The sequence below is a fragment of the Contarinia nasturtii genome, unplaced genomic scaffold (genome assembly GCF_009176525.2).
Source record: "Contarinia nasturtii isolate CC-2019 unplaced genomic scaffold, AAFC_CNas_1.1 Cnas_scaffold_2166, whole genome shotgun sequence".
Lineage (NCBI taxonomy): Eukaryota > Metazoa > Arthropoda > Insecta > Diptera > Cecidomyiidae > Contarinia > Contarinia nasturtii.
The window spans coordinates 878,151-903,283 of NW_022199493.1; the positions used below are offsets into that span (position 1 = coordinate 878,151).

At 31.8% G+C, this 25,133-nt stretch overlaps 4 protein-coding genes across 16 annotated transcripts; 3 read left to right on the plus strand and 1 right to left on the minus strand.

Annotated features, from left to right (window-relative positions):
• The first annotated feature begins 1,059 nt into the window (after window positions 1–1,059).
• Window positions 1,060–7,174, plus strand: LOC116347879 (MATH and LRR domain-containing protein PFE0570w). Of its 3 annotated transcripts, none has more exons than XM_031778652.1 (9): window positions 1,060–1,110; window positions 3,425–3,583; window positions 3,656–3,679; window positions 3,751–3,829; window positions 3,908–4,045; window positions 4,108–4,371; window positions 4,560–5,597; window positions 5,672–5,977; window positions 6,044–7,174. In XM_031778652.1, exons 3-9 carry the CDS (start codon window positions 3,677–3,679, stop codon window positions 6,142–6,144), a joined length of 1,929 nt encoding a protein of 642 aa, XP_031634512.1. In that variant the 5' UTR covers window positions 1,060–1,110; window positions 3,425–3,583; window positions 3,656–3,676; the 3' UTR covers window positions 6,145–7,174. The 3 variants fall into 3 exon arrangements, with proteins under 3 accessions (XP_031634512.1, XP_031634510.1, XP_031634509.1); XM_031778650.1 differs by lacking the exon at window positions 1,060–1,110 and adding exons at window positions 2,489–2,652; window positions 2,766–2,891 and having other exon boundaries at window positions 3,656–3,829; window positions 5,708–5,977; XM_031778649.1 differs by lacking the exon at window positions 1,060–1,110 and adding exons at window positions 2,492–2,652; window positions 2,766–2,891 and having other exon boundaries at window positions 3,656–3,829.
• LOC116347882 (peroxisomal targeting signal 2 receptor) lies at window positions 5,166–12,450 on the minus strand. Of its 8 annotated transcripts, XR_004201732.1 has the most exons (8): window positions 8,561–8,681; window positions 8,364–8,417; window positions 8,167–8,250; window positions 7,983–8,101; window positions 7,765–7,908; window positions 7,442–7,699; window positions 6,303–6,903; window positions 6,132–6,180 (listed from the first exon to the last, which is right to left on the minus strand). XR_004201732.1 is itself a non-coding variant. In XM_031778665.1 (7 exons), exons 1-7 carry the CDS (start codon window positions 8,637–8,639, stop codon window positions 6,541–6,543), a joined length of 1,101 nt encoding a protein of 366 aa, XP_031634525.1. In that variant the 5' UTR covers window positions 8,640–8,681; the 3' UTR covers window positions 5,166–6,540. The 8 variants fall into 8 exon arrangements, 7 of the variants coding, with proteins under 7 accessions (XP_031634525.1, XP_031634527.1, XP_031634526.1 ...); XM_031778665.1 differs by having other exon boundaries at window positions 5,166–6,903; XM_031778667.1 differs by having other exon boundaries at window positions 5,166–6,903; window positions 8,621–8,654.
• Window positions 10,059–12,235, plus strand: LOC116347881 (arrestin homolog). Its single transcript, XM_031778664.1, has 6 exons — window positions 10,059–10,896; window positions 10,995–11,133; window positions 11,201–11,293; window positions 11,378–11,428; window positions 11,537–11,587; window positions 11,681–12,235. Exons 1-6 carry the CDS (start codon window positions 10,180–10,182, stop codon window positions 11,824–11,826), a joined length of 1,197 nt encoding a protein of 398 aa, XP_031634524.1. The 5' UTR covers window positions 10,059–10,179; the 3' UTR covers window positions 11,827–12,235.
• Window positions 12,451–14,779: 2,329 nt separating the features above from the next.
• On the plus strand, window positions 14,780–19,326 carry LOC116347887. 4 transcript variants are annotated; one of them, XM_031778678.1, is made up of 8 exons: window positions 14,780–15,322; window positions 15,710–15,780; window positions 15,841–16,001; window positions 18,280–18,318; window positions 18,413–18,448; window positions 18,515–18,668; window positions 18,775–18,886; window positions 18,991–19,326. In XM_031778678.1, exons 3-8 carry the CDS (start codon window positions 15,930–15,932, stop codon window positions 19,166–19,168), a joined length of 591 nt encoding a protein of 196 aa, XP_031634538.1. In that variant the 5' UTR covers window positions 14,780–15,322; window positions 15,710–15,780; window positions 15,841–15,929; the 3' UTR covers window positions 19,169–19,326. The 4 variants fall into 4 exon arrangements, with proteins under 4 accessions (XP_031634538.1, XP_031634539.1, XP_031634540.1 ...); XM_031778679.1 differs by lacking the exon at window positions 14,780–15,322 and adding an exon at window positions 15,573–15,613; XM_031778680.1 differs by lacking the exons at window positions 14,780–15,322; window positions 15,710–15,780 and having other exon boundaries at window positions 15,919–16,011.
• The last annotated feature ends 5,807 nt before the right edge of the window (window positions 19,327–25,133 follow it).

Consider the following 25,133-nt stretch of genomic DNA (forward strand, 5'->3'; position numbering starts at 1 on the left):
CTAAATATTCTACTCCCGTATTTCTTATGTTATACTTCCATGTGTAAATTAATTGTCTACAAGTTTGATTTTTCTAAAAACAATAATTTACTTAATAAACCAGCATGGTATTTCGGAGTTTGGAACAAGAGAAGAATTGATTAGAAGTTGTTATTATATCTCTCTCTTATCCGTTATAAAATTAATGAAAACATCCGAACCAAAATTCGTAATAAAATTCCTTTTAATTTATCAAATTCTCCAAAATTTCCTAAAAAGCCAACGAAAAATACCATAAAGGGTGTTTAAATAGAATAACTTGAAAGTATTCAACAAACTGATTTAAAATGATTAAAACTGATGAATGACTTAAAAAACTACATCAAAATTGGCTGAAAAATATCAACAAAGAAGAAACAAAAATTTTAACAATGGAAATGTATTTAAAAAATTAGGTATATTTTTGTTTAGAATAAAAGATCACAATGTAATGAAGATTTTTTAAAAAATAAAATTAAATTGAGACCAAAGAATATGAAATGCAGAATTTGAAACCATAAAAAGGATTTTCTAGATAAAGTATTTTTGATTTTGTCAATTATTTAAATTAAAATCAAGTTTATATACAAGCGAGCGTGTTGCAGCTATAACTATAGTTTCACATACATATGAGTAAATTAAAAAGAGTATTACTGGCCATATAGTTTCAAATCGAATTTGAAATATACCTTTCATGTACGTTAGCTTAGAAATTGTCCACTTGAATTTAGTTGAACTTGGCGTGTGTGGTATAAAAGTTGCTCAAATTATTCAGTAACAATCCAATGTACACGATAACACTCATTTGAGAATATTAAAAAAGGAATAACAAAAACTAATGAATAATACGCGTTGTATGTGTGCGTTTGTGGATAAAATCGTCGTTTCAAATTAGTATACTCTCGCCCTTCATCAACTTCAGGTGCAATTTTAATTATAACCCTAAATAAAAAAGAATAAATGTCGGCTGTGGAAAAGTGATTTATTTGATTTTGTTTTGATTTTTATATATAAAAATCGTATGCAATACACATATGTTTACAAAAATCAAAGAAATTTAGTAATTTTACTATATATAAAATAAAATATTCGGTGAGTTATTTTGCTTTTAAGAATTAAAATAGTCTGCACAGTGTGAATTGAAAATACATAATAGCTACGAAGCCACCCTGTTGAATTTATCAATCATGAATCCTTCATTTTCCATATCAAATTTCAATGAAATTGTCAATTATTTTGAAATCAAATCTAAATGTCTTTGGCAATCTGTTCTTTCATTTGCGAAGCAACCATTGATTGACCAAATTGATCTGAGAATTCGATATATTAATTATTCAGAGCTCTGATATGCGAAAGTCATTTTTGCTTATAATTTTCGGAAAGAAAATGAAAATGTTTTTCTTCCAAATAGGATTTTTCTAAATAAATCCCAAAATCGTTTAAACTATAATAAATTATGAACATATGAAAGAAATGTCAAAAATACAATAATATGAGAATTATTATTGAGTGTTTTAGTTTCGTGAATATTTTCATACAAAAGAAAAGGAAAATAATAAATTGATTTCTGAGCTCAACTATAGTAGTAAAGGACAGTTTAACACGCAAAGGGCAGTATTCGACACGTACTTTTCTTCGAGTGATTAAAGCCAATCGTTCTTAATTCACGTGTGCAAACATCCAGGCATACATAGAAAATACATTAATGGAAAATGTGAAGGACGATGAATAACAAACTAAACAATAAGAGCTGATTTTTTCAGCCAACGTAAATTTCACCCTCACATTGAGAACATTATGTATAAATTGATTTAAATATATCAATGTTCCAACATCTATATACATTTATAGTTAAATGTCTATTAAATATATACTTTTTGGCAAGAAAACCATAATTGGAAGGAATTGGTCAGTTACTCAACATTTCTAATTCATTTTATAGATATTATTTTACATACGCAAGTGATTTACAATGTATATAATATATATGTGTCTTACACATTTCAACCATTTAATTCCAGCCTTTATATATAAATATATTTTTGAATTCTTTTAACAGAACGAAAGCAAATCGGAACGTTTCCTTTCTTGAGTAGTACATATCCATGTAATAGTCAATAGTTGAACAATAAAATATCTGGGTTTTTTTTTTTTTTCATGGGGACGTTTTTGCTCCGTTCAGCCGAATAACACAATGCAAATACGTTTTCTAGCTGCAGAGCAAAAACAAGAATAATGAAAGTCATAAAAAATGTTTATCAAAGCATAAATCAATTGAATGAGGGGAACTGACCAAAAGAATCGACCACTTTTTGACTTAAAATAATATTATTCCAGTCAGTATTTTCTTCTTCATAACGTTTGTATTCAATTTTGCACATGCCACTTTGGGGTTTGGTGTTTCAGACTTCACCACATTACTCCGAGAATTATATTCATTTATTCATTTTGTAGTGATCTGTGTAGCACGTTGGTTGCAAAACATTTGATTTTAAGCATTTTAGTTCAAAATATAGACGGTTCATGTACCGGGAAACTTATCATAAAACTAAATGTTCATTATAGATTTCATATTTTACATTAAATTACGATAGCAACGGTTATAAAAAAAGATTTGCAAAATGGATATTCCTGGTAATAGGTGTTTTATTCAATTCAAGTAAAACTTTGGAGCAGTCTCATATTCATTAAATCGTACTTCGTTTTTTATTCGAGTAACAAAACTAACATATTTTTAAATTGAATAGAAACGGGTGCAATATTTACGCTTGGAAAATCCTATTTATCAGAAAATCACCAAAGCTATTTTTTCATAAAGAATGACCCCATTAGAAAAGTCGTGACGGGAGATAATCAAAGTGCAGTCATTTGTGGTTAGTTTCGTGTTTATTTTTATTGCTTCTGAATAGTATGTATAATTACTTCACTAAATTCATTACTTTTTTTATTTTGAACATAGATGTGAAACACTTCAATACGTTGTTTTTTGAATTAATGCCAATTTTTCGCCATTTATAATTATTATTTATCAAATTTTATGAAAACCGGTTTCTTTGATGGATTGGTTTCAGTTATTTGCTAAACAAAATGAATCAAACGATCCGAAAATAGTTTACACTATATTCGCATGCAATACTGGCATACACACCATCATTTTACACCGCAGTGCATTTTGAAAAACGTTCCGTTTCTGTTAAGTCAGTGAATGAAACCAATAAAGTGATTTGGTTTCGGTTCAATACATGCATATCAAAAAGCAATAATTCTAAAGACTATAGTCATTTTGATTTCAAATTTTAGGGTATATCAATTACTGTAAAATCAATTGTATTGCATTTTTATCTAGTGTTAATTTTTATTTTTATTTCTTTTTTCGTTATGCCAAATTGTGGCATATTATAACCAGAATCAGGACGTCTCTTTGTTTTCGGTGAAAATCAATACGGTCAATTGTCTGCGGGAAAAGAGGTTATTGCAAAACCTTCGTGTGTGAAAGAAATAAAAAATTTGGGCTATAAAGTTCGGACTATTGCCTTTTCTGACACATTCAGCGTAATTCTAACAGGTAGGTTTTAAAGAAAATCGTTTGACTTATCTACTTGAAATATATAATCAATTTCACGGTATAATGGTATAGAAAATAATAAAATATTCTTCAATGGTAAGTCAATATTCGGCAATACCACACAATGTATTATTCGACATAATTATGAAATTATCGACTTTCATAAGCGATGTTTGGACGATCAAGGAAATTTTGATGATTTAGTTGATATTGCAGCTGGTCGATCACATTTTGTTGTACTCACAAGTAAGTATTATTATTTGTACCTTAAGGTTTAATTTATTTTTATTATGTATTCCATATTTTCGTTGAACTGTTATTCAGATAGTGGAAAGCTATATTGCTATGGATGTTTTGATTCATTCAAAGTAAAACATCAGAGCGAAACAGTGAGGCGAATAAGTGAACATTTAATAATACGGATCGCTAAGTGTGGCTCCACATTTGTTGTATTTATTAGTGGTAAGTTTCTAACACCAGACTGGGCAAACACATATTTTTGTGATTTCATTTGCATTTTTTAGATTGTAACGGTGTATTTGTGCTTGGAAATATAAATTCTGTCGAATACACGCAAATCACAAAGTTGAACAAATCTGACCTTGCAGATACAATTTACAGCTTATATGTCTCAAAAAAGGACGAAATATTTTTAATTAGTAGTTCTGGTGATGTATATAAGAGCACAAATGGGACCGAAATTGAATTTGAACGTATAATTTTATTTAATAAGAACGATAACATTCGGAAATTCTGCGCAGGAAACGATTTTGTATGCGTTCTTACTGGTGAGTTGGAGTCGTTTATGAATCATTGCAGTGACGAAATATTTTTTCTTTTTTTCGTACAATTTTTATGGTACGAATCAACAGAATAGATTCATATGAAAAAAAATGTCATTTGAAACAAAATAAGAGAATAATTTATACCTTAACTCAATTGGTGAATGTATATAAATATAAGACTTGAATTTCAGATAAAAATAAATTCTTGACCACATTTAACGAAAAGACATCGGCGAAAACATGTCGGCCACATGAATTAAAAAAATTTCAAAATCTCCACATTTTGGATGTAGCTGCGGGATTACATCATATTCTTTTATTTGCTGTGTCAATAAAAATCAGTCCATCCAACTCTCTTGATATTACGTCTTCGGATGCGAATGAAAATATTCTAAATGATTCTTTGCGAAAAAGCGATTCTTCTATGAAAAGCAGTGAAGAACTATCTGCACACCAAGTACCACAAAATATTTCAGGCTTTAAGAATATCATAAGCGAAAAACCGATTCTTGCTAAGGAAATACTCGAAATAGTACAATCGGATATAACGTACGCAACTAATTCAATTAACGAGTCAAAAGTCTCGAAAATTGATGTGAAAAAAAATTCAAACGAAAATAAATTAAAAGCAGTTGAACTAGTGCAACACTTATCCACCGAAAAAGAAATTCAAGATTCAAATCATTTACAGTTTAATTATCAAGCAGACAATATGGATATTGTTAGTAAAAATATTTCTAATTTTGGAGACAGTCTGGTCAGTGATATAAAATCTATTACAACAGCCGGAGAAGAAAAACTAAATGATTTAACAAAAGAAACAGAAAAAAAATTAAAAGATGTTCCAAAAAACGTTATTGACTATGTCAAAACTTCCGTAGGCCATGAAGAAGATTTTCTCCATGCAAATATAAATGAAACAAATACATCAGATTTAAAGATATCAGAACAGAAAAATAATGCAATGAATGAGAATGACTTGTATGTACCCAGAAATGAGGACTTTAATTTAAATTCTGTGGATAATGATGTTAAGTTCATAGACAATGGAATGGAAATAAATAATACATCAAATATTATACAAGCGATGAAGGATGAAATCGATGAAATGAGCAATGATGTTAAAAACAAATCTGATGAATTGACCGTGAAATATGAAGGTGTTATCGACGATGAGCTATCGGAAGCAAAGGAAACAATTTCAAGTAAAATGTTTCACATAAAAGATGGTAAGTTTGTATACTTTTTTTAAGTAATAGTATTCTATAGATTATTTCAGAAATAATTAGTTTTGTATCAATAGTTGGAAAAGATATAATGAAAGATGCAACGGTTTCAGCCGCTGACTTAATTACCAAAATCGTTCCATTGAAACATGATTTGGAAGAATTGGATCTTGAAGCGGATGGCGATACTGAGCAAACAACTGCTTCAATCAAATCGGTCAATACACCAGCCAAGAATCAACTTGAAATAGAGGATAGTGTCGATCAATTGGAAACAATTAATGAAACACAGGCAAATACTCAAAAAGAAAACGAAGGGCGAGTCAAACGATTTTTCAGCGAAATCAAAAATAATTGTAAATCATCTGATACCGTTATTGAGAGTGAGTTATTTATGATGTGAATGATATTCCCGATTTCTTCTATTTTATGTATTATTTTTATTCCAGTGGAAGAAAGTGCCATGCAACAAATAAATCAAATAAAAACCCAATCCATCAATGACATCATGGAAAACAATAAAACATCCAAAGTTTGTACAATTTTGTAGGTTGTTTAGAACTGAAGCATTTTTATGTTTCCCGTCCTTCCATTTATTATGATTCCATTCAAATTTGATCCACATAAAATTGAAATGTTTACATTATTCATAAATTTTATAACGCTTTCCAATTCATTAAATGTTGTAATGTTAATTATTTGACTTACTTTATTCACTTATTATAATGTATAAGTCTTCAGATTTATTATTATTCCTTAATATCACTTCCACAGCAGCCTGTAGTAAACCAGCAACACAGTTTCTATAGAAGACTTGCCACCTAAAAGAAATAATATAATTTTTTAGAAACAAAAAAAATATATATGGAATATTGTATAAATCTCTACAACATGCAATAAAAAAAATAAAAAATTAAAATGTGTAAATAATAATAAAAAAATTGAGCTAAGTCAAAGATGCTGGCGTATAAACATTAACTACGGAATCCCAACCGCAGTCGCCCAACTGATTTGGAACCAATCGATTCCAGTCCAAACCATAATTTGATTCCTTGTGGTGTGTTATTATTTCCATTGCTTCATCATCATACTGCCAATTCCAAATTCTAGAGGTGTGATCATAAGAAACTGAAGCTAACACACTTGAATTAAATGGTGAAAATCGGACTCTTCGTATAGCATATTCACAACCATGCAACTCAATAACTGGACTGGCAACGAAACGCAAGTCCCACAACCTTATATTATTATCTGAGCCCCCTGTGGCAACGATATTTTGATCAAATTCATTCCAATCACAGCACAAAACCTTTAAAAAGGAAATAAATAAAAACGAATCAATTTTTATTGAAACAAAAGTATCTTGGGGGAGACAACAATTCCAATAGAACGAATAATCACGAAAACGAACGTTATTTATTTTTTTCACTGTCTATTTACAAAATAAATTTTCAAGTAAGATATTATTGCACATTAAAATAAAGCGTTTTGTGAGTAAACTGGAAATATTTAAAATCAACACTTTGCAGTAAAGTTGAATATCATATGCAATAATATAAAAAATCAAATTAAAGAATATATCAGGATTTATTATTTTCTAAAAAAGGCGAAGGATGTTATTATTATTATTATTATTATTATTATTATTATTATTAAATGTGTTTTTAAACACACTTGCATTTTTGGTACACACTTTTTTGTTTATTTAAAAAAAAAAGTATCGAAGTGGAGTTTGTACTGTCAAATAACTTATCAAACCGATTCAAATTAACTCAAAAAAATCCGAAAATAACAATGTATCAATGAATCGTGTCTTGCCCCTGGAAAAATATTCATTATGAAATTACCTCAGAATTATTGTGCGCCAAAATTGTTGAAATTGGATAGGGTTGTAGAATATCCCATATTTTGAGATAACCATCAGCACTTGCGCTCATAAAAATATTTGAATTTTTCTTTCCGAATTTGCTTTCATATACTAATTTTCTATGACCATTGTACGTCTTGAGGGACATTTTATAATTTGGATTCCAAAGCTTAATCGAACAATCCCAACTACCACTTAGAAACAGTGAATCTTGGGAGCTCCAATCAACACAGCAAACCTTGAAAATTACAGTTCAATTTATAAATAATATAATGTGTCGATTAATTTTGGCTATTTTCTTACTTCGCTGCCATGTTCACTATAGCAAGATTTCGGCTTACTGTAGCCAGATACTAACGACATCGACTTTGAATCAACGTCCCAAAGTTGAACCGTACCATCCCCACATGCGGAAATTAATATGTTCGGGTTATGTTTTGCCCAAGCCTATATAAAATAAAAAAATAAGTCTGACATTCAGATTTAACTGGCAATATATTTTTCAATCAAATGTTACTTACGATATCAAATAATCCATCCGTCCAATCTATTTTTTCTATTTCATCTATAGTCCCTTTTTGGTTCAATTGTAATAGGAACAACGTGCCCCCGCCTTCACGTCCAAAAAATTGGCATGTAGCTATGAAACATAATTTAAAATTCTTGAAAATGATAGTCTTTAAGAAAAAACCATTCTATATTTACCAACAGCAAAAATATCCGCATTTGATGGTGAAAATTGAATATTGTATCCGTGTCGATTTTGCATGAAAAAGGTCGATTTCTCCGCTATGAAAATATGAAATTGGATTTAGTGTTTGCTTCATTTTTTTATAAGGTAAGTTCAAGTGGATTCATTTCACTAAGGTAGGTTCGTTGTTGTTTTCTATATGTTTTTGTACTTTTTGAAATTGGTTTTACATTTGCATTCTTGAGGCTTCCAACATTATCTTGACCTAATAAGTAATTTTGTGATTAAGAAATGTACTCAATTCATAGCAATTTCTTACGGAATATTTTTTTTGGAAATCTATATTTCACTCAAGCATTAAAAAATGCATTATTAAAAACGTAAAAGTCTTTTTATATTAAAACTAACTGAATTCAAATACGTATTTATCCATATATACTATGAAAATTTGCAGCGTGTAAATTTTACCGAGCTGAAACATATACATTATTTTGTGACACTTCTTATGGAACTCTGATTGTAGACTTCTCTTTATGTACTATGGATGTTTAAATTTCGATTTCCAATATTCTATTCAATAAATGTCACAATATAATATCAGCTCGGTTAAATTTAGACGAGACAAAAAATGTTTACTGTAAAATGAAATTCTGTTGAGTTAACCTATAGTTTTTCACTTTGCAAATTCTCAGAGTATGTAGTATGTATGTTGTTGACGTTGTACAATCTACATTAGAGTGTTTCCGATATCCATAATAAAAAAAATGGTAAGTTTCAATTTAAAGAGCATAAAATTCTGTTTCGAATCGTAGCATTAATGTAAAGCACCGATTGATATTGACACTTGGCAAAGGGTAAACGTGTGTCAAAAATAGGAAATTGGCTGACAAAAATGGGGAAATGACCCCCCAAAAATGGGGAAATGACCCCCCAAAAATGGGGAATTGACCTCCCAAAAATAGGGAATTGGCTGCCAAAAATGGTGCGTTTGGTTGTCAAAAGTGGGAAAATGTGGCTGTCAAAAATGGGGAAATCGCCCCCCAAAAATGGGGATTTGGCTGCCAAAAACGGGGAACTGGCTGTCAAAAATTAGGAATTTGCTGTCAAATATGGGGACCTGGATGTCAAAAATGAGGAATTGGCTGTCAAAAATGAGGAATTGGCTGTCAAAAATGGGGAATTGGCTATAAAAAATGAGAAATTGGCTGTCGAACAGATGCAACAAAGAATAATTGAATTTCATTGATAGCCCTAGCGGGGGAACTATATGAAACAACGAAATGAAGAAAAGACAAAAAACCATAAGAAAGATAATGTAATTAAAGTATCAAATTGCATCGAATAATATTACTTTTTCTTACTTTCAAGAAATTTTTACACATTTTTTTCGTTTTTTTTTATCGACGCATTTTTGACAGCCAATTCCCCATTTTTGTCAGCCAATTTCCCCATTTTTGACAGACAAATTTTTCTTTTTTTGACAACCAAAAGCTACATTTTTGACAGCCAATTCCCCATTTGTCACAACCAAACGCGCCATTTTTGACAGCCATTTCCCTATTTTTGGGGGGGTAAATTCCCCATTTTTGGAGGGTCATTTCCCCATTTTTGTCAGCCAATTTCCTATTTTTGACACACGTTTACCCTTTGCCAAGTGTCAATATCAATCGATGCTATACATTAATGCTACGATTCGAAACAGAATTTTATGCTCTTTAAATTGAAACATACCATTTTTTTATTTACAGATATGAGAAACACCCAAATGTACATTAAGCTTCTTAGTCTATTTTTGTTTATTTATTTTGTTTCTGTTGTAAGTGTTGAATCATCATCGTTAATTTCATTTGAAGAGAAGCCCTTTTAATGCACATTCGATATGCTATAAAAGCTTGGTACTGTTCAATGTTCATCACACTTCTGGTGGTTATTTTAAACCGCAAGCATAACAGTTACTCTGCACTAAAAAACTAAAATCCATTTCGAAAAAGTTCAATTTCAAATAAGTAAAAAATCAAATCACAATCATGGTTGTTGCAGTGAAAGTTTTCAAAAAAACTACTCCAAATGGAAAACTTACATTCTACTTGGGAAAACGTGATTTCATCGACCATTTGGATTATTGTGATCCAATTGACGGTGTTGTTGTTGTCGAACCCGAATATTTGAGAGGAAGAAAAGTGTTTGGTGAGTTGATCACTACATACCGATACGGTCGTGAAGAAGATGAGGTGATGGGAGTGAAATTTTCCAAGGAATTATGCTTGCAACGTGAACAAATTGTTCCAATGATTAATCAACAAATGGAAATGACACCAATGCAAGAACGTTTAGTTAAGAAACTCGGAAAAAGTGCATTTCCTTTTACTTTCCAATTCCCAAGCGTTTCACCTAGTTCAGTTACGTTACAAGCTGGTGAAGATGATGAGGGAAAACCATTGGGTGTGGACTACACAATTCGAGCTTATGTGGGACAAAATGAGGAAGACAAAGGCCATAAACGCAGTCAAGTCAGCTTGACTGTGAAAAAATTACAATTTGCTCCAGCGTCTCGTGGTCGCCGTCTTCCAAGCTCTCTGGTTAGCAAAGGATTTACATTCTCACAGGGCAAAATCAATTTAGAAGTTACACTTGATCGTGAAATTTACTACCATGGAGAAAAGGTAGCAGCTACAGTTGTCATAACAAACAACTCAAGAAAAACTGTTAAAAATATCAAGTGCTATATCGTGCAGCACTGTGAGGTAAAAAAAACTAAAAGACTTCTTCATAGAAATAAATCTTAGAAAATTTACATTTTGTATTAAATTTGGTCTCTATTATTGCTGATGTTATGATCTAGGTGACAATGGTTAATGCTCAATTCAGTAAACACGTGGCTTCAATGGAAACTCGTGAAGGTTGTCCAATTACTCCAGGCGCTAGTTTTACTAAGCAATTTTATTTGGTTCCACTTGCATCTAGCAACAAGGATCGTCGAGGTTTTAACGAAAAACTGAAGTAAGATTTAATTGAATTTTTGAAATATATCGATAATTTTTTTAACAGGTATTGCTTTGGATGGACATCTGAAAGATGAAGATGCCAATTTGGCATCTTCAACTTTAATTACTGATGGAAAAACTTCATCTGATGCAATGGGTACAGCATTTCATCTTTTTGTTCTTTATAAAATTCATTATTTCTATTTTTCAACATTTTCATTCTTTCTGATTATTTTCGTAGGAATTGTAATTTCATACTCGGTTCGAGTTAAAGTTAACTGTGGCACTTTAGGTTCGTTGTTGTTTTCCATATGTTTTTGTACTTTTTGAATTTGGTTTTACATTTGCATTCTTGAGGCTTCCAAAATTATCTTGACCTAATAAGTAATTTTGTGATTAGGTGGAGAATTAGTGACTGATGTTCCATTTAAATTGATGCACCCTGCACCAGGTATGCATTTTGAAAAAAAAAAATAATATATATATATATATATATATATATCACACTATTTATTTTAATCATTCTAATTTAATTGTTGCACAGGCACTGTTGAACGTGAACGCGTTAATGCAATGAAAAAGATGAAATCGATTGAAAGGCATCGATATGAAAACAGCCATTATGCTGATGACGATGACAATATTGTTTTTGAAGATTTCGCTCGTCTTCGAATGAATGAACCAGAGTAAATCGATTCAATAACCGAATGTTTGAATAAAACAAAAATGTCAAAAAAATGAAGAAAAAAAGAAAAAAAAAAACAGTAACTAAAAAGAAATGGGGGTCAAGAGATAGTCAGAACTTGAACTGGATTTTCATTTCAGTACCGCGATTCAGTTGACTTTTTCACTATCAATTAAATGACACTCACCACCAGAAGTGATATTAATAAAAACAATACGAACGAATTATTGGATTCTGTTTTCCAACGAGAATTCAGAATTCAATTAAAAAGCATTAAAGAAAAACAAAAAAAAAATCATTCTTCCAATGACCTATGCCTTTACACTATAACACTCATTGTAAATTGTAATTATTTGTTCTAGTTTTTTCCAAATGTATCCATCCACCCCATTCCAATAAAGAGAGTTCTCGAAACAGATTGTTTTACTACTTTCAAAATACTTCATCATGATTTAAATAGTTTTCAAAATACCTTGAGTTGGTTTATGTGGGAATAACATAATGGATTTTCTATGTTATTGAACAGCACATCAAAATTATACGGTATTATATTGTATTTTTTTAAGATATTAGATCTGAACTATTGCGGCAATGTTGTTAGTTTGAGAATCAAACTTCAATTGATCAACGGGAAAATGTTGACTGTTAATAGCATCCAAAAGTTAATGCAGTAGTCAAAGCTAGTTAAAAGCATCTAAAATAGCAATGAACATGCTCTAGTCAAACAAATAGTTGAATAAACGTTTTCATTGGTCGAAAAACATTTTGAAGGGATGAGACATACATTGTATTACAGTATTAATAATCGGTAGGTAACTTAAAAATGGGTTGAATATACCAGTTAGCTCGTTTGTTATAGTAAAATATAAAAAGGGGTCATATTAGCAAAGTCTTCGCAATTGGTGAGCTAAGATGCTGTAATCACACCTCTCATACCATGCACATTTCATTTTTTAATAGAAGTCGTATTCTTTTCGAGACATTTAATAACTTTTTTTTAATTATAAAATTTTTCTGGAAATGCACGAACAAAAACAATCACTGGTCATGAGCTTGTTTTCAAAATATTTATAGAATATATGATTCACTCTATCGTTTTAATTCGAATAACATTTCACATTAAACAATTTCCTCCACGTTTTTTTTTAAATTGCAATGTTAATCCGAAAATATTTGGAATGGTCATGTATTCAAAACGATAAATTTGTCTGTTCGAGTCTTTTTGTTCACATACGAGAATTTCATTGGGAAACATTTATATTTATGTGTGAATCTTAACCCTTTCTTCAAGTTTTTCACTTTGAAAAATAAGTATTTCAGAGGGTAGCCGTGTTATTTTCTTACACTCAACTGCTACATACCTGCATTTGTATTATCTTTTGATTCTCATCTAACCAGTGTCCTAATCATGGTCAATGGCATGCAAAGAGAAAACTAGAAACAGCGAAATCATTCGATATTATAAAAAATGCCGAAATGGGGCATTTCGTAAAATGTTCCGGTCAAACCGGTTTGTATTTGGTGAGATTATTCTTCAAAAAATAACGTGTCCGAAGACGAGCATCCCTTCGTTGGGATTGCCGTTTAAATAAAAATTCGTACGCGGTCTAAATTATATGCAGCAAAGAGAAAAGGTCCTGCGTGTCAATCGTATATAGTTTACACTGCTATTAACTTAAGACGATGTTCGTGCGTATTCTCATGTTAGCGGAGTTATCTTGTTACTCTCAGTTCTTTGATAGGGTCAAATATATATATATATATATATCAATTTTTGTGCATGAGGTTGATTTATGAATACTGTAATAACCTATGTGATGCGCACTGCTTGCCGCAGATGACCCTTTCAAAATAGAAAAACCGGTTTTTGATATTCTAGAAAAAGGAAAAGGTACAAGAAAATAACATCGAAATTGATTGTGTCACACCTAAATGTTCGCCTAGATACTTTATTTTGATTCTTTAAAAACCGACAATATTTTTTCATTCAAATAAATTTCTATGCATTTTATTTTTTAAATAAAAAAGTATAGTATAGAAATCCAAGAGAATTGGACAGATTGTTGTATCATCTTCAATTCTACCTCAATCATAACAATTATTCAAAGTTACAATCTGTTGACTTTCAAGACTGAGCAAAGAAAGGGTATTCACCAAGGATAGTTACGATATGAAAGGACATATTGGGTCATCGAGAAACTTGTTTTTGATTGAAGATCTTCACCGTTAATGTCATTGAGTCTTTTGAAAACCGGACTGGCTAGTTTATCGTGAGAATTATTTTTGCTACTGTCTATTCAGCATTTTGTTTGTTAAAAATTAGACCGAAGGGTTTGGAATGCATTGAAATTTCGATTAAGTAGTTTTTTGGACCTGGGAAAATGTACCGAAAAAGATTATAAGTTTGCGTTTGTAATCTTTGAAATGACATGCAAACTGAACTGCATGGATTTCAATCGGGTTCGAAAAAATGGGCACCATTAAAAAAAACTTAAATCAATTTATACGATTTATATAATGAGTGACCTCTGGTATTTTCTAAACAAGTTACGTTTTATAGTAATACCGTAAAGCATAAAATTTGAGTTTAATTCTGTCCTTTTCTCCAAGTGATTTTCCTACGCTGTAATATGAATGGCAGTTTATTTATTGTGGCAATTTCATTGTAACAACTGCAGTAAAATTAAAATTGAACAAATCGAGTAAGAACCTATTTCCTGTTGTTTGCAAAGCAGAGCGAATCGCACAAAATATTTGTTCGTCTATGTATTGTTTATTCATATACAGACATTGCTTTCGATATATGCAGTGTTATGGCACATTGTTTGATTGTATAGTTGTGACTGTCGGTGTTTTTGTTTTTGTTTGAATAAATTAGTTGAATAGTATGCGTTCCCACTCATCCAAATTGTTTGGATTGAATTCATTTGTTGGCCAAACAGTAATAGCATCTACCAGCTCATTGGCAGTAGAACATGTGCTCCGAATGAAAACAGATCAAGTACGTGAATACTGCTGCTTTCGCGCATTTCTTTTGTTCTTCAACTAATATTAAAAAAATTAACGTTCAAGTGGGAAGTGTAAAAAGAGATGTACATTCTAAAGTATTCGCTGAATTGAATATTGTTTTTTACAATAAACTGCTCAAGCGTTGAAAACTATCTAAAGAATATGAATGTTTTTCATATGAATTTATATATCAATAAATCGGGAAAAATAATTTAAAACACAAATTAAACGAAGAAACGAAGTTGAATTATCATGATTTTGGTTCGATGCTGCATTTAACAAGGATATGGAACTTCCGATTTTATTCTCTTTAAACGTTGTACTATTCAATTGACGATTCGACACTTCATATGTTTTAAGATTTAACGCAAACGAAGACATATATGCTTGTGATACGAAAAAATGTGGGTGCGAGAGTAAAAAAAGAAACAAGTTTACAGTTGTAAAAGATATGAGGAATAAAAAACGAAAGCTGTGCATGGATATAAAATGGTACATTAAAATAGAATTTGATTCTACAAAAATATGCAATTTAAAATATACAAAAAACTGTACACAACTAAATAAAAAATACTGAATATTAACACATACACATTGCATTTAACTGACTGAGTATAAAACTGATAAGATAACAAAATATATGAGTTCGCTCCGCAGTGATAATTCTATTACGTACAGAGATTAGAAGCGAATGAAATTTCACTGAAATAATTTTTTTTTTAAGTTGCATTGTCTTCATTCAATATTTTGCTTGCGACCACCGTGCTTAAGCATTTAATTGGTGTATGTCGCAGTAGTAAATATATGATAAGCTTGATATAACCAATCATTATTATTTATTGATGTATTTCATTCATTTTAAACATATTTCTCTTACAGGTTGGTAAAAAAATTGAATTCAAGTGATTTCAAATTTGATGGGAAAGATAACATATTGATGAAATTGAGAAGTAATTATAAATATGTTTGTCTCTTGAGAACCAATACTAACATAGACACATTAATTGTAGTTGGACTTGTGAATAAACTTGAAAAGTGCACGTAAGTGACGTGGTTTTTTTATACAAACAAAAAGGGAGAACGTGAAATTAAATGAATCATGTCGTCAGTGCCAAATGAAGGAGTTCTGAAGAATGAGGTCATCAGTAACGATTTACCGTTGACATTCAAGGTAATTCAAGGTATATTATGAGCTATCAAACTAAAAAATATGATTATCTCTTCTATTTGGTACTTTTCATACGAACAACTTTCAACGCCATTTTTAAATATATTTTTTTAATTGTCCATTACTATGAAGAGTAGTTGTTTTTTTTTGCTTTTTCTGATATATGGCTAATAAAAATTGTATGAACAATTTTCATTGTTAATGTGCAACAGTTCATACGTTCCGGTTGTTGTTTTTTTGTATTCACTTTGTATGTTTTGATAAAATAAACAGCCAACAACCATTTCCGTTGTTTACTCGTGCGGAACAAATTAAGCTGAGGAAAGCAAGTACGTGTTTATTATTCAATCGATGATTGAGTCAGTTGGTATTATATTATTTTGAATACAATCGCTAAATTTCGGGAGGAGGTTCGAAACAGATAAGTTGATCGAAAACAAATAAATTGTTGGCCTTTAAGTAATCACAAAAATTGAAACCTGCTTCAGAATCAAAATGTCATTTCAAATTCAAAATAATAAAGAAAGACAAATTTGTTCAACAAACTAGGTAAAAAAAAAGATTCATAAACAGGTTCTCGTAATTATATCAGCGATAAGCATCTTTTAAAGGCAAATACAGTTATCCCGAAATAAACTTTCTTTCATTCCCTTTCGCAACATATTGAATGGATTTTTTATTTGGAAAAATACTGTTTGATTACGAAAAACAACGTTCGAATAATGGCAATGTTCGAATTTACAAAATTTCAGTTGGTGTTCTACTTGTAATAATTGACGGTTGTACGTTCTTATCGAATCATTATTTTTTTCGAGAACTATCATATAGTAGTTACTACTAATCATCAACCATGACCACGGTGTGGTATACACGTTAATAATAATTGACGTGGCCAAGCTATGTTCGTTTTTAATGTAACGTTTATATGAGCTCTCGTGATGAAAACTCAATATAATGCATAAAATATAGTGTAGTTAAATTCTATGCTTTTCCATTACATCGCTTTATTTAATTTTCAAGTAAAATCCACACAAATCAACGTTCGTACATTATTGATTTGATTTCAAATTTAGTGTATTATCATATGATTTTTTTACATTATGGTATTACTATATGCATGATCCAATTTCAATGGTACAAAAACTATTGTCGGAAATACATCAACTACACTTCCTATTCCAATTTTTCATTAGTTTAGTTGAGTCTGTTGGTTTTATTCATGTGGTTTTCGAAACAACATTCGGACATTTTTTACTCTGCTATATAACAAAGCTTGTATATAGTCTGTATGATACATAATACTTTAGGCTTGGAAATGAATAACCCAGAGATGACAAAAATCCGGTAGAATATCCAAATTAAGGGCTCAATATTTCAAAATTGCTTTCAATTGCTAAAAATGTATATCTGGTGATTATGACATCCGAAGCACACCAATTTTAAAAAAACCAAAACTGTGAATCCGACGGAGCAAGAAGCTGAGAATGTTTTGAAAATGATTTTTATGTGATACGATTCAATGATGAAGAGGGAACGCTTGTACCATACCGCAACGGATATTAAAATAATAAATTATGTTTGAAATGTTAGCCGATTTGACAAATTTTGTATGAAAATGTATTTTTTTTAGCTATCATTGAACTCAAAGACTTGCCATTTCAGAACTGGTGAATATTTTTGGCTGAATATTTACTGTTTTGTTCATCATAATATATTGAAACAATATGCCAGAAATTATTGATTTCTGAGTTTAAAAAGTATTATTTTTGAAACCTCGAAAAACGTCATTTTAAGGCATTTTGTATGAAAAATACTTAGATGGTTCCAAACTTTCTGGCGGCACTGTACACCTGTGTTGAAATCAGCAAGTGTTGTCCAGGACGTCTAATCAATATTTGAAATAAATCGTCCAGAGCGAAATTTCCGTGTGGTTAAAAAATATCATGAAACGTTGTACAAAAATGGCCCATTCAGGAAACAGTTAATAATTTTTTCGTTTGCTTATGAATAAGAAAAATATCTTAAATGTGCCAAGATCTTTACGGAATATACAATTCCAACAAAAAATCAATTAGAATACTGGAGCTGCATAATGAAATAACAATTAGAAAAATCGTATCTCGGTACCGTTTTTATCTTTTTTTGAAGCTTAAGTTGTTTAATTAATTTAATAAAAACAACCTCATTAATAGATGTAATTGAAGCTTTAATAATATTGAGGCATACAATTCGCTTATGTAAAAACTGCATTTTCAAGATCTTATCTCTTTTTTCAAATTAGGTGAAATATCTGGGAATGGAGTACGCAAGAGGTCTTTGGGTACGTATCAAGCTATAATCACTTTAAATTACTATTTCATTACTCATTAATTAAATTCCATTATTTCAATTTTTCATTTCTGATTCACCCCCAGGGAATTAAACATACGCGCAGGCCAGTAGATCATTTAGTACGTATATGAAGTATTTTTATTTTTAGTTTGAAAATTCTTCAATTTTTTGATTTTTTTTTAAAGGTGACTATGGCAAAAACATCACGAACCGCAAGTCAAACTCTACCTCTTTGTAACTTAACAATATCTCTGGATGGCGTATTTATCGAAGCTACAGTTTTACCGCAGTCGAATACAATAAAAGAGTGGAACTATTCAATTGACTCAATTTCGTATGGTATGATTATTATGGAAATGCGTATTCTCTCTTAATTCGATAAATTTGACTTTATGTTGTAATACGAAAAATTATTGCCCGTATTGTCATATTTCTTTATCTTTAGGTGTTCAGGACCTGGTGTATACACGTGTATTCGCGATGATAGTTGTAAAAGATAATTTTAACATTCAGGATCCAAATCCATTTGAAGTACATGCATTTGTCTGCGACAGCCGGTAAATTGCCCATTTTATACGTTAATGCAAACCAAAATAGATTTTTAATTATCACTCACAACAATTTGGAAATATTATATTTTATTTCAAATGTTTATTAATAGAGCATTGGCTCGTCGATTAACATACGCATTGGCCGCTTCATTTCAAGATTATTCAAAACGCGTCAAAGAAATTGAACAACAGATTACCCCACAACAGATGACAACAGCCAAAAAAAAATTTGCAATCGATTTGCGTACACCAGAAGAAATGCAGCAAGACCAGGAAACCGAAGCGTAATGATCCTCTACTTCCTATCTCTTTTAAAAATTAAAATAAGAAGACAAAAAATCTATAAAAAGCACTTTCTTATTGCACTTGTAAAAAATGAAAATTTAGTCACAAAACAATTGTGTAATATATACGAGATTTTACAATATACAAATAATTTAGCTTAATAATTATTTGTTTTCTCTCGCACAACGCTGTTTAATATTTTTATGAAAAATGGGTTTTATTCAATAAATATTTCAATATTTGTCCGCAAGTAAGAAAATATTTTACATGTAAATATAAATAAATATATGTCAAAAATGAAAATATTGTAATACAAAAATCTGAAAAATATTCAATTTTAGTATAATTAGTAATTTACCAATCGCTAAAATTTTAACTCAAAAAAATCTTATCGATTCTGAAAAAATGGAATGTCTAACATGGATTATTGGATTATTGGATTAAACGGGGAGTTATTCACTTCGATGCTCAAGTTTCGTAACTTATTGCATGACGACCCGACTTGTGCTGTCACTCGATTGCTTGGAGAATGCTTCCCACGGTGTGGCCCACTTTATAGCAGCCATGTAACTAGCCTCCGTACAGGGCCAGTGACCAGGGCTTTCTTCTCAAGTCAATTGTCGTGACAGTCACAAGTATTCCATTCATTCCTAGATGGCGTTGGGCTCTTCTTATTTCAATGGAGGAATGCACATATCGCTGGTTTACCGGTATATTCACCAGAGATGTCGCACTACCTTTTTACGGTTGACGTATTGGATATTTGACATATCCAAGACACCAACCTAACGTAAAGGCACTCCATTTTACGTGTGTCTATGCTGAACCCATTATTCGTTGTGCACACACACGGGACCGATGGATTTAAGTGCCCTCCGAAGCACTTGCCCTCCGAAGCACAATGTCTAACATACGTAAGATGAACATTTCCGCACTGTGATCCACAACATGCATTTATTACGTATCTTTTACAGTGAATATTTTTTGCTGTCTGAATAGCGTCAGATATTCGGAGCGTCTGTACAGCATTGCTGCCAGCTGCACAGCATTGCGTTCACCGCACGCCGCTGTGTGTGGTATAAAAAAGTGTGTTCCGCATGCAGTATGTGGTGAACGCATCGAATCAGCATCTGGGCTATTCAGATAGCAAAAAACCATCACTGATCCTTTACCGTAATAAAAAAGTTTTATTCATGATAAAACTGAATCTGATATAAGTTTTGCGATACAAATAATTTTTGATAGACTTTTCAATGCCTGTATGATATCGTATCATGTGAAAATTTGCAACGTTTTTTTTTCACTAGCTAAAATTCTGAAAGTTTGAAGAAATTTCAATACAATTGAGTGGTACCTTCCATACAAAATTGTCATTTTTGAGAAAAAAAAAGTCCAAAATTTTGCTCGGAAGGTATCCATTTTATCCATTCAAATCTCTTCAAACCATCGGAATGTTATTTTTGTGTGAAAAAAATAAACTGTGCAAAGTTTCAGCTCATTACGATATCATACAGGCATGGCTTCCATACAAAAATCCAATTTTTTTGAAATTTTTGTATGAAAAGAGCAAAGCATGGCAGTAGTGACAGTTGGGCAACGCAGCATTGAACAATGGCACAAATTTGTGCCATCAACCAATAGGTTTGCTATAGTTCATCTGGCAACCGATACGAGCGCTTCGATCGGTTTTGGTCACTGCCATACTTTGGAAAAGTGTGTCGAAAATTATTTGTATCGCAAAAATAATGTCATATTCGGTTTTCTCGTACCAAAAACGCCCCCAATAATACATTAAATATCACTTTTGGAAGAAAAATTGAATTTTTCCCATGGTCATCACACCAGACATGACACTTCGCTCTATCAACCAAAGTCGCTCAAAATCTAATGGTTTCAATTCCTCGGCACGCCCAATCATCCTTTGAATTCACCCAATCATCCTGTGAACATTTTCGGAAATTACTTCTCACAAATTTTTTTGGCTTGGTGAGCGTAAATAGAAACAGACACTTTTAAAACACTGCCTTTCATATTAATAGACATACATTTCAAATTATTTTGTCACGATTGAGACTAAAAATTATGTAACCTTCCTTTTTTAACAAAGCCACAACATTTTTGTCAAGCCTAGCTACGATAACTAATCGTTATAACATTTGTTTTATCAATGCTGCTCCTTGTCAGTTGACATTGTTTGCATTCGGTGGTATTCTCAACGAATCAGGCACTAGTACGCCAAACATCCCACAAAGTCCTATGTAATTTGAAGCAAAAACTTTAAACAATGAATAGACTCTATTGTTAATTGATTCATACCTTTGAGCACAATGCATTTTGCAGCAACAATACCGCGGTTCCAAACAACTGTGTGTAGTGCAGCATCATCATCCTGAACATTTAATGGCCAATTTTTGTAGGTAACTTTATCTTTTGACATTAAACGCCCATTCCGAAATATTTCCTCCACATTCTGATAATTGCCTTTGCGAACTCGGTGCTTAATCATGCCCTGTTTTTTTTTTGTAAATTACGTTTTTAAACCGTTGCCACAATTATATATGGTAAACTAGCGACTGGGTCCGGTAGTCCAGCAATCGGTTTCGCTTTGCACACTTTAAATCGATGCATTTTTGCTGGAAATCGTTCTTGGCGATTCGCGCATTTTGATACGATACTCAATGTACCATTGCGGAAACACTATTGACCACGATTTGATGATGGAATTGTTTGCCCAATTGGTTAATTTTATCGACTTTGAACAACAAATTCCATAGTCCATCTCATGGGGCGGAAATTTTCTCTCTCATGGGCGCAGCCATATTGAAAATGTTGTATGCGTTTATATGTAAAATTGGTGGCGCCAGGCCATGGTCCATCTCGATTATGATCTCTGTAGTGTTTTTCGGAAATTTTCATTCGCAGGTTAACCGACCAATTGGTATCAGGATTGCGTGATCTGGGCAGCACTTTTAGCTTGCTTGCCAATTGTCTATAAAAAACTCTTATATCCAATCGCACACTAGGGTGCTCCACTAGGGTTTTTGATCTTTTTTTGGAGTATTGATGTGTACAGTGTACACTTGGATTTATATGTGTCTTGGTGCCCTGAATCAGGATGTACCAACATTTTTTTCAAAATGTGACCATTTAGGCCTGCCGAGTTGCACTTGAAGTATACCAATTTTGCTAAAAATTCATCTATGATTGATGATTTACTAGAACCACATAAAAATCATGCGAATAAACTTAAGTAACCCAATAGACGTTGTAAAATAAGTAATTTTTTTCATTTCGAGAAAACAGTAATTTTTGTGAATTTTTAGCCAAATGTGTATTCTTCAAGTGCAAGTCGGTGGCAAGTGGTACATCCTGATTTGGGGCGCCAAGACACATAAAAATCCAAGTGTACACATCAAAGTTCGAAAAATGCTCCACCCTATCGCACACTCTTCAAATGATAATCGCATAACGGTACAAGAGCAAAACTGTTTATTTTCGTTGGCTGTTGAACATTCGGATTGTCGCAAAATATTTCATGAATGGTATTCCAGTAAGCGGCATCACTGTGGTAAGCTGCCATCCAATTGCTATCAAAGCCTTTTCTACTCTTTTCACATTACCATTTGTAATCGATATTCAAACACTTTGGCATGTCTGATGTCGATGCCATCGAATTCTTGACCATTGTTGTTTTGATTGCGATACCGACATCACATTCGAAAGAATGACTAAAATCGAGCTTCACACCAAGTGAGCTGAGGTGAGATTAGTTATCATATTTGTGATGTGTTGCTCGAACATTGGAACTGTTCATCGCTGAAGTTTTCGACCATAAACCGAAACTCTGGTTGGATGGGATAAAGGCTATGTCAAATATAGCATGGATCACAAACACAATAAGATAAAAACACTTCTATCACAAATCAAATGAGACAGTAATGAAGAACTCATTATAAATATCACGTCTTACCTCAACAAAGTGACTCTGTATTCTAAATCGAATTATGAAATTTATTTCCAATGTGACATCAAATATTTTGCCGATCGAAATGTAGTTGGAATATTCACAGTAAATTTCATCAACACTCTGTTATTTCAAAATTAAAACAAAGACAGTCACAAAACCAACTGTGAATATATCCATTCCACAGGGAACAGCATTCCGAACACACAAAATCATATTTGAAATAACAAAAAAATCAATTGATTGACCAAACCACGCATATAATTCTCAAGAAATCCTTATGAAAACAAACCAAATTTTTTTTGTAAACAAAACTAACAATACTGTCACACGATGCGAGTATATTACTTTTCCGCACACACCTAGTGTGTAAGGTAAAGTATTGGAATCGGTCGAAAAATTAACACCCATCAAAAATGTGTTTTCTGGGTGTTTTTGGGGCCAGGGAACACGAATCTAGCGTTTTTTCGATGTCCGAATGTATGTGCGTACCCTGTACGCAAAAATTTGTTAACACGATAGCTTTCAAACAAGAAAAGTAATTAAAAATCTGACTTCACAGGATGATGGGGGGTGCCGAGGAATAGAAACCATTAGATTTTGAGCGACTTTGGTTGATAGAGTAAAGTGTCATGCCTGGTGTGATGCCCATGGCCATCCATGGGAAAAATTCAATTTTTCTTCCAAAAGTGATATTTAATGTATTCTTAAACACTCAAAAATGTGTATTGGGGGGTTTTTGGGTACGAGAAAACCGAATATGACGTTAGTTTTGCGATACAATTCATTTTCGACACACTTTTCATACAAAAATTTCAAACAATTTATATTTTTGTATGGAAGCCATGCCTGTATGATATCGTAATGAGCTGAAACTTTGCACAGGTTATTTTTATCACACGAAAATACCATTCCGAGAGTTTGAAGACATTTCAATGCATATTAGGGGTACCCCCCGAACAAAATTTTGGATTTTTCGCTCAAAAACGAAATTTTGTATGGAAAGTACCCTTATTTTTAATTGAACGTTTTCCAAACTCTCAGAATGTTAATTTTTTGTGAGAAAAATAACCTCTGCAAATTTTCACTTGATTACGATATCATATAGGCATGGCTGCGATACAAAAATTCGGCGCACACTACCCAGGGGGTCAAAGTACCCGATTGGGCTCAAACTTCACATAATTTTAGTGATTAATTAGTGAAAATTTGTGACGCAATTTTTAGAATTTGTGACGCTCCAGAAAAAAAGTTACAGGCCTAAATTTGAAAAAGCCTATTCATCAAAAAGTCTATAAATGAAATTTTGAAAAATTCGAAATAAAACAAAATTTCAAAAAACTAATGATGCCTACCGTCACTTGCTTTCTATATAGACTGTATATTTTTTTTGAGCTTCGCGTTCCCAGCGCCATCTCTACATGCACCTGAAAATTAGAACAAAAAGTATGTGTAGAATGTTTGTATAATGCAAAACCATGTGTTGTGCAACGTCCTCGCAAATTATTTCGATGGCACAAACTGTGCAAAGTAATTTTAATTTATTTTACATCACAAATTCACTAGATGCAAACAATAAATCGGTTTTTGTTCAGAGCGTAGAATGACAGATGTCACAACAAACGATTCCATATTCAAACTTCGAATCAATCAATATTTTACACATACTTTTTGTTCTAATTTTCATGTGCACGTAGAGATGGCGCCATCATGCAGTTTTTGACATTATTTGCCATTGTAAGTAATGGTAGAATGATGCAGTATTTTAGTGATTAATTTGTGATTTCCAAAAATATTTTAAAAATTTCGATACGACATCTGGCGGACATTTTTTGAACAAAAAAGTGAAAATTGCCCAAAAAAGAAATATTATCGAAATTTCGAAAAGGCTTTCAAAAAAAACAACCGTAATCATAAAAATTCTTCGACACAGATTTAGTGACCAATTTGTGATTCCCAAAAATGTCATCATTTGAATTTGTGACACACTCCTTGGGACAGAAA